The sequence below is a fragment of the Vipera berus genome, assembly GCF_964194415.1.
Source record: "Vipera berus genome assembly, chromosome: 6".
Taxonomy (NCBI): domain Eukaryota; kingdom Metazoa; phylum Chordata; class Lepidosauria; order Squamata; family Viperidae; genus Vipera; species Vipera berus.
In genome coordinates this window covers 6,860,938-6,870,937 of record NC_138208.1, presented here as the reverse complement: position 1 = coordinate 6,870,937, position 10,000 = coordinate 6,860,938, and the positions used below count along the sequence as shown (strand labels likewise).

General features: G+C 40.5%; 1 protein-coding gene across 1 annotated transcript in view; it reads left to right on the top strand.

Annotated features, from left to right (window-relative positions):
- SEMA3C (semaphorin 3C) overlaps positions 1-10,000 on the top strand; it is a 181,683-nt gene that overhangs the window by 161,776 nt on the left and 9,907 nt on the right. The window contains exons 14-15 of the mRNA XM_081331359.1: positions 5,617-5,658; positions 7,286-7,443. Of these exons, the coding sequence (XP_081187485.1) occupies positions 5,617-5,658; positions 7,286-7,443 (200 nt within the window). The remainder of the gene's footprint in view (positions 1-5,616; positions 5,659-7,285; positions 7,444-10,000) is intronic.

Genomic DNA, 10,000 nt, shown 5'->3' with positions numbered 1-10,000 from the left:
ATTAATTTAACATTTAACATTAATTTAACATTTAACATTTAACAGGATTAATGATTAATGTTCCATTTTTCTCCACTGAATCCACATCCTTCTCTTCGTATACTTTCCCCCAACCTCGTTTTACATTACACTAATTGCTAAAAAAAAGAGAGAGAGAGAGCCACCTCCATCCCTTGTAACAAAAATGGACACTCCTTAAAGGCCCAATTCATGGACTTTGTCTGGCTATTTGAAAGTGCACAGGAGACGGAAGGGGACTTTCTGATTTCCGTGTGAACTGCTAGTGGAATCAGAAACATCCATGACTTGCCAGTGTTTGCATCCAAGTGATAATTTATGCTAAGAAAAGTAGTTCTCATCTAAGCCAAGTCTGACTTTTGAAGTCCTCTTCCCCGTTCCCAAGCTCGGATTGGGCTGCAACAGCTACAGGCTGAGATCCTTTGCAGAAAAAAAAGGGGGGGGAAGGAAATTAAAGAATGGGAAAATGACTCACAATCTTTCTGAGTCGAGCTGGATTTGGCCTCTTCCGCATCCCACTTCTTCAGTTTTAAGATCCTTTGGGAGAGATTCTTCCCCCCCCCCCAAAAAAAAATCCCCATGCTCTTAAAGAGTAGGATGAAGCTACTGCAGAAAGAAGAAGGAAAAACAATTTCCTTTGTCATACAGCCACATTTCCACATATTCCACAGCCACATCTCCACATTTCCAAGACAAAGTGGATTTAGGATGTGTTGAGGGAAACCTGTAATTTTTTGGGGGGGTGGGGGTGGGGGGAAAGGAATTGCCTTACTGCCTTGAGATGGTATAGGTCCGTGGTGGCGAATCTGTGGCACGCGTGCCACAGGTGGCATGCAGAGCCCTCTCTGTGGGCAAGCGCGCCCTTGCCCCAGTCCTAGGCCTTCAACTGAGTTTTATAAAACCTTTTCGCTTTAGGCCTCCACCGCTGTGTGCAAAAAAAAAAAAAAATTCAATCAATCAATCAATTTCAACTTCTCACAGTAAAAGAAAAGATCTTGCAAAGATGGAATTGGTTGATTGAACTTTTTAGTCCCACCCAGTCTGCCGTTACCACCACAGGCATGCCCACCCAATGGGCCACACCCACCCAATGGGCCACGCCCACCAGGCACCCGACAATACATAAGTTAGATTTGGGTTGCAGTTTGGGCACTCGGTCTCTAAAAGGTTCGCCATTAGTAGTATAGGTTCTCCTGCTTGAGCAGGGGACTGGACTGGACTAGACTGGACTAGAATAGAATAGAATAGAATAGAATAGAATAGAATAGAATAGAATAGAATAGAATAGAATAGAATAGAATAGAATAGAATAGAATAGAATAGAATAGAAGAGAAGAGAAGAGAAGAGAAGAGAAGAGAAGAGAAGAGAAGAGAAGAGAATAGAATAGAATAGAATAGAATAGAATAGAAGATTAGTTATAGAATAGAATAGAATAGAATAGAATAGAATAGAATAGAATAGAATAGAATAGAATAGAATAGAATAGAATAGAATAGAATAGAATAGAATAGAATAGAATAGAATAGAATAGAATAGAATAGAATAGAATTAAGTGGAGTGGAGTGGAGTGGAGTGGAGTAGAGTAGAGTAGAGTAGAGTAGAGTAGAGTAGAGTAGAGTAGAATGGAACGGAACAGAACAGAACAGAACAGAACAGAACAGAATAGAATTAAGTGGAGTGGAGTGGAGTAGAGTAGAGTAGAGTAGAGTAGAGTAGAGTAGAGTAGAGTAGAACGGAACGGAACGGAACAGAACAGAACAGAACAGAACAGAACAGAACAGAACAGAATAGAATAGAATAGAATAGAATAGAATAGAATAGAATAGAATAGAATAGAATTAAGTGGAGTGGAGTGGAGTGGAGTGGAGTAGAGTAGAGTAGAGTAGAGTAGAGTAGAGTAGAGTAGAACGGAACAGAACAGAACAGAACAGAACAGAACTGAATAGAATAGAATAGAATAGAATAGAATAGAATAGAATAGAATAGAATAGAATAGAATAGAATAGAATAGAATAGAATAGAATAGAATAGAATAGAATAGAATAGCACACTATAGCTAGAATAGCTCTCAGTGAACTAAGAAGCTGGTGGGTTTTGCAATCACTTGTTATTTCCTGCCAGGGAAAAAAAATCTAGAGAACTCCTTTGACAATTTCCGTCAAGCATTCTGAAAGTTGTCCAAGAGATGACTTGGAGAGCATTTTGCAGTTTTTGGCTGCCTTCCTCTGTCTCTTTTGTATCCTTATCTGCTCCCTGCTTTGCATTTTATAGCACTTAACTACGGCAATAGCACTTAGACTTCTGTACTGCTCCACAGTGCTTTACAGCCCTATAAAGCAATTTATAGTCAGCATCTTACCCCCAACAATCTGGATCCTCATTTTACCCACCTCGGAAGGCTGAGTCAACCTTGAGCCGGTAAGAATCGAACTTCTGGCAGTGGGCAGAATTAGCCTGCAATGCTGCATTTTAACCACTCTGCCACCAGGGACCTTGGATGATCTCAGTTGGTTCTTTGGATCCTGTTCTCCTCCGTACACAACTGATACTAAATTGTGTACGTTCTCTTTTCCTTTACTTGAAACCATGGAGGATGAGATAAAGAAGGACCAAGACGGACACATGAAAAAGGGGGTTCATTCATTCTTTCCAAACTCTAGTCGTCCACAAGAGGGACCCTGATTTGAGGACCAAGAGCAGCTTTAGGGATCTTTATTTATTTGTTTTAGAGGACCTAAGAAAAAAGGGTGGTTTTTTTTTTCCTTCCCCTTCTTCTAGCCCTTGTTCTAGTTCTTGGTCTATACACATCTTAGCAACCACATGGCTCTTACACCCATTCACCTGGCCTTGGTTATCTGAAAAGAGCTGCAGAGATAAGAGCAATAGCACTTATATACCGCTCCTTAGCGCTTTACAGCCCTCTCTGAGCAGTTTACAACCTCAGCATATTGCCCACAGCAATCTGGCTCCTCATTTTATTGTCCTCGGAAGAGTGGAAGGCTGAGTCAACCTTGAACCAAATTCAGACTTGAACTCCTGGCAGTGGGCAGAGTTGGCCTGCAATGCTGCATTCTAACCACTGTACCACCACTGTTTGTATAACGATAAAGATTTCCTTGTCCCAGTCAGGTCCGACTCTAGGACACGATGCTCATCTCCATTTCTCCATTACTTCTTCTGAGGGAGCCAGCGTTGTCTAAAGACATTTTCCATGGTCATGTGTCCAGCATGGCTATATGCCAGAGACACATGGAATGCTGTTACCTTCCCATCAAAGTGGTGCCTATTAATCTACTCGCATTTGCATGCTTTTGAACTGCTAGATGGGCAGAAGCCTGAGCAAGGAATGGGAGCTAGCCCTGTTATTTGGGTCTTGAACCCAAGCTGTCAGCTCTCCAAGCTTGGTGTCTTTAACTGCTGAGCCATCGTATTCACATAAATCAGAGGTGAAGGTGTACGGTATGAAACAAATGTACTTTGAAATGCTACTTCTCCAGTCCAAATTGATTAATTGTTGAGTCCCTTTACAATAGACCCTTGGGTCTACTCTTACATGCTAACGTAGCAATGCAAGAAACATGCTGATGAAGGAGACCAAAGTCCTACCCAATTCTAAATGTAAGACCACAAGCAGGGCAAGAACCCAGATGTGTTGATGTTCTCCAGCAACACCATTTATGATACCTATGTTCTTGGAAGGATCTTCCTCCAGGATTTTCAGACTTCCCCGAACCCTTTACCCATACACTTGAAGACATGTCTTCCTCTTCTAATGCTTCTTTTAGCAGCCAATGCCATCATTCAATTGCGTGTCATGTGGAGAAGAACATCCTTTTGGCTCTTTGAAATCTCCCATAATGCCTCTTCCACTTCAGTGCCTATGATATGACCAAGATACATTTGCATTCCAGAAAAACTACACTTCCATTATGTGTGGCGCTTTGCAATGAGTGAGGAATTTGGAAAAAAAAGCACAATTTTCATTCCCCTTTATAGCTTCTGAAGGTTTTGGCCAGTCCTAGCTTGTACCTTCTGGCAGATTTCCACTTGAATACTAATGTCTCCTTCAATTCACACAAAGAAGGGTTATCTTGCAAGAGTTGCGACTTCTTCTAAACCTTTGTTCAAATATTTTTCCCCCCTTATGGTACCAGAACAAATCTTTATAGACTCTAGCAATGGGTTCTGTAATGGAAAAAATATATACGTATTTTGAGGGGCATTTTTTTCTAACTCTCTTCTTGGCAATAGCAGAGCAAAAGGGGTTGATTAGGTTTGGTGTTCCACAATTGGACCTGGATGGGCCTAGAGTGGAGCCTGTGGAGAAAAGTCCCTCCAAGGAAAGACCAAATCTGCCTTCTTCTAAATCTAGGCTACTACACCTCATATCTTGCAAAGAGAAACATTTCAGCTTGATTTGCCTGAACTTCGTTTTTCTTATGGGATTATCCTGTTAAACCTTGAGCCTCGCATATCTCCTCTTCTTGGTTATTGTATGAGTGTGCTTTACAAAAGAGGCTACATTGTCTTGCAAGTTTAGCAGGACATCCCATTAACACTTCACGCTGCTCCTTTGTCCTCTGTCTGTTTCTAACTCTGGGCCAAAGTAGCCAAAGAGAGCGACATGCCAGCTAGCTGGAAGTGTCTTCTGAACCAGCTGAATGCAAACAGAAAGTCAAACACGCCAACACTTCATTTGTCATGTGGAGGGTTGCCTTGATAATCCAAAGCAAAGCTATGCAACTGTACGCCTTGTTCGGTATCGCTCGCAAGAAACAGGTGATATTTCCTTCATCCTGTTTACACGCTGGTTTAAATATGAGCTGTGACCCAAAAAGTTACGTGCTATCATTTTTCAAAGCATAAATACCAGGATTTATATTTGAAAAGAGAAAGACTGACTATCTTCGGTTCTGAGTCCCTTCTTCGTAGGCTCCTCAAGTGAGAGATCCGTAAGTGTCAGGGCTATAAAAGTTCATGTGGCTGCTCAGAGTTTCATTAATGTTGGAGGTTATGCTGTCACGGGAAATTGTGAGGAGCATGCTACAAAGCTGGGGAAAAGATAAAAGTGTCATTATCTGAAGACTGGACTGTCAGTTAATAACAATAGCACTTAGACTTATATACCACTTCACAGTGCTTTATAACCCTCTCTAAGCGGTTTATAGAGTCATCATATGGCCTCCACAATCTGGGTCCTCATTTTACTGATCTCAGAAGGATGCAAGGCTGATTTCACCTTGAGCCCCATTAGGATCGAACTGCTGGCAGTGTGAATAGAGTTAGCCACTGCATTCTGACCACTGCACCACAGGGCTTAGATAGCAATAACACTCAGACTTATATACTGCTTCATAGCGCTTTAGAGCCCTCTCTAAGTGGTTTACAGAGGCAGCCTATTGCCCCCAAGGATCTGGGTCCTCATTGTACCAACCCTGGAAGGATGGAAAACTGAGACAACTTTGACTTGGTTAGGATCGAACTCCTGGCAGTGGGCAGAGTTAGTCTGCAATATTGCAGTTTATGGATTGGGAACTCTTGTAATTCGATGAAGCAAAGTTTTAGAGCCTAAACTATTGTTTCTTTTTATTTTCCAGAATAATGCCCCGATAACAACAATGGCCATTTCATCTAAAAAGGTACTGACAAAAACAAACAAACAAACCATCATTCAGCAGTTGTAATTTGGGATTTATAATTCCTTAAGTGTATTTGGTACACACATATCAATTGTAGATCATGAGTTGAATCTAGAAGCAGGCTGCTGAACTTAAACTAAGTTATCAACATATGTCAAGGCTACCTTTTCTTGTTCATGTGATATTGATTAACTCGGGCAGGATCTGACTTATTTTATAAACATCTTTTTGTTAATTTCCCCCCAAAATATCCTAGTTGAGTAATCAATCTATGAAGTGGATTGGGGGGAAAAGTAAAAAAAAATGTGTTTTATGCCAAAGATGAAATCTTTACTGACAAGGGTTTTAAAAGGGTGTCACTCATGTCTACTACCACCCATCTTTTTTTGTGTATGTACTATGTGCCAAAGCATAGAGAGAGAGACAGAGAGAGAGAGAGAGGAAGAGGGAGAGAGAGAGAGAGAGAGTGAGCAGTGATCATAATATGTATACTTTTTTGATTTAGGTGCACACTTTGAGATACATCCAAATTCACTCGAACTGAAATCAAGGGAGTTAGAACTCTAGTGTATAAGAGGTAGGGCAATAGCAATAAGTAGATATAAACTAGCTAAAGAGGTCAAATTTGAATGAGAGACGAGACTAAGAAGCTTCTAAGAATCCAGAAGACAAACAAATCACTTTCATATTGTTTTCAGGAAAGGGCGTACTTACTTACCAGAAGTCAAAGCTGATTTGAAGGAGCTTAACATACAGATGTGCACCCTTCGTTTCTCATGTAACGTAGGAATTTTGCCATAGAAGACATGAAAAAAAAAAGTATTATAGAAGTGAAAGATGGCATCCAGCATACTAATCATTCTTCCTAGTAGGGTGGACAGAGGGGAATAAAATACCAAGAGATTAGACAGACAGACAGACAGACAGACAGACAGATAATAAATAGATAGATAGATAGATAGATAGATAGATAGATAGATAGATAGATAATAAATAGATAGATAGATAGATAGATAGATAGATAGATATATAGATAATAAATAGATAGATAGATAGATAATAAATAGATAGATAGATAGATAGATAGATAGATAGATAGATAGATAGATAGATAGATAGATAGGTAGGTAGGTAGGTAGGTAGGCAGGCAGGCAGGCAGGCAGGCAGGCAGGCAGATAGCTCTCATATTCTCTTGAAGGACTCTCCTGACAGATGAACCATTACCCTCAATGTTTTGAAAGTTTTAAGCCTATTCTTAAACATTTACTAAAAAGGACACATTACACAATAATAACCAGGCAGCTCCCTGCATTCATTTTGGCATTTAATGATCCAGTTGTCAGCTTTGTGATCCTTTTGAAGTGATCAAGGGGGCAGATCCAGTGGCGGGATTCAAATAGGTGAACAACCGGTTCTCCGCGTGGATGCCGCTTCCGGAAGTCCGTTCTGGGCCTGGGCAACAAAAAATTAGCTCCCGGTTCTGTCAAAGCGGTGCGAACCGGCTGAATCCCACCACTGGGCATATCTTTATTTGTTGCTGTCAGGCTAGACATCTTCCTGCAGTTCCAGAAGCTGGGAAACAAACAAAGAAACAAACAAACAACCTTCTCCCTTGCTTTTCGAACAGCAACAGTTGTACGTGAGCTCCAATGAAGGCGTCACCCAGGTTTCTTTGCACCGTTGCCACATCTACGGGACTGCCTGTGCAGACTGCTGCCTGGCCAGAGACCCTTACTGTGCCTGGGATGGCAATTCCTGCTCCAGATTTTATCCAACGGGCAAAAGGTGAATGAGGATAAGCCAACAGATAAGGTTGGCAGAAAGAAATGCAGCTGGGAGGGTTAACATTTTGTTAATTGTAGTGGCGAGGTAATAGGACCATCTTCCACGGCTTCTAAATTTTTCAGAAAGTCAGATTGCCCATCTTGATGTTTTCCAGCCAGCATTGTTTGTCTTGAAAGGTGTTTTTTTTAGAAAAATAAAGGCCACGTTTCCATGTGTTCCTATTGTACAGTAACTGTAATTCCAAGGATGCTTGCTGTTTTGAAACAAGATAGTTGCCTGCTGCACATTTCAAAATTTGCCAAAATGTGATCTGAACGTTGAGAAATGTCTGCAAATATCTGAATATCTCCCTGGTCCTCACAATAGGGCACATCATCTCCTTTTGAGTAATATTTGGGCTTGCTCTGGTGGGAAAAAATAAATAAATGCAATAGATAATGAAGTCTGGGTTTTACATTTTTAGGAAATTAATTCCTATATCTAGTAAAATAAATATATATCTATAGAATTGAGAAAAAAATATCAGTAACCAGCCAAGTCTGGAAGTCTAGACACCAGCAGTAACTCCTTCGTGCAGACAGTATTTTGTTCTGTCTCTTTTCTGTGCCCTACGGATGCCTACAAAGTTTTGTTCCCAAAACATGACTGCAAGACGTTTGATCGTGGCCTTGTTGTGAAAAACTCATCTGCGTCTTGGCCAAATATTTTTCATGTCACGGTATAATTACGTACCAAATTGCCAAGCTCTTTTTGAAACGGATCTTTGCATTGTTTCCCTTCGACTTCTGAAAGACACCCACAAAGGCTTGTTCTCTGTCTGCAATCTTCTTTTGACATTCGTGGTAAAAGGCTTAAAAGAAATTGCTGCAGAGAAATGCTTTAACACCGTGTCAAATTCTTTTAATGAACACATAATAATGCTAAAAGGAAAACAAACGTTCCTTCAGAATGAAGAAGCTGGCCAGAGATCCCAACAAAACATCAAGATGTGCTCGCTAAAAAGCCTGTTTGGTTATCCTTACCATCCAGTACCCACAAAATCCTAGGAATGGTATTTTTTTAAAAAAAATAATAATAATAATTGGGAAATCTAACCAAGATCTGCAATGTTTATCATTCCAGTGCTGAGTTTTCTAAAATCAAAACAGACCCCCATTCCTAACCAAAGAGAGATGTCCAAATTATATGTTGTTGTGATGTCTATGGAAATTCTCGATCATCCAAGTCATGATTGTCCCAAAGGTTCATTTTCAAAAGGCAACTGGACTTTGTTCTTCCAGGGGAAAAAAACCCTAGTTGCCTTTTGAAAAAGCACCTTTGGGACGTGTGGTTGTGATGTCACAATACAAGCTCCACACTTTTTTAAGCCTGTGCCATGACTTGTATCATAATGTGCTGGTTGGTATTTGCCCTGTCTATGGACACCCATAAATACCACTTCTATGGCTTTCTGGATATTTATTCCACCAAAAGGAATCAGACTTCCAAGTTAAAGACTTACATTCTTTAAAATCAAGGAAACAAAAGGTTTCCAATTGCTATATGCATATTGCTACCTGTGCAGCATCAGGCAATGGATTATCTCTTGACTTAATTGCTTTTGTATAAACCCAACAAAATCCATAAAACTCTGTGTAGTGCAATGTGTGCCTAATTCCTCTAGTTTCATTCAATCTGCTGAAAATATGACTACATAGTTCTAAATCTATAAATATCACAATAATGAAGCATGAATGTATTATTGAACTATATGAAACTTAACATACTGTAAGGTAGAGAAGTGAGTTTTAGCCAAAGGAATGAATTGGATCCACTTGCTTCGTAGTTTGTTTTTTAACAAAAAAAAAGTCAAGAGTGCTTTTCAATCCTAACAAACACTTGGCTATTTGTAGGATCCTTGGGATTCTTTGAGCTTAACTGTTTTCATGCAGATGTTTCATGACCCAACTAGGGGGAGGGCGTTCTCTGTGGGCGCGCCAGACCTGTGGAACCGCTTGCCGGTTGAGCTCCGGATGGCCCCCGACCTTCGCTCCTTCCGATCTAAAAACTTATTTATTCAAGCAATCTGACCTGGTTTGATGGGTTAGGGTTGGGGTTTTAATATGTCTTTTAATTACTGTTTTAAATTTGGGCATAATATTTAATTGTTTTAACTTTTGTATTTCGTTTTTATATTTATTGCCCTGTACACCGCCTTGAGTCCTTCGGGAGAAGGGCGGTATAAAAATATAATAAATAAATAAACATCATCATCATAATCAGTAACATCAGTAATGATGTTCCCTAGTTGGGTCATGAAACACCTGCAAGAAACAACCAAGCTCAGAGAGGACCAAGGACCCCACAGTCCTCCTCCTCCTCCTCCTCTCCACAAACTCCACTCCCTTCTAGCTCTGATGATGTTACCTAGTTGGGTCATGAAACATCTGCAAGAAAACCATCAAGTTCAGAGAGCACTAAGGACCCCACAGTCCTCCTCCTCCTCTTCCTCCTCCTCCACCACCACCCCCTCCACCTTCTCCACAAACCCCATTCCCTTCTAGCACTGATGATGTTC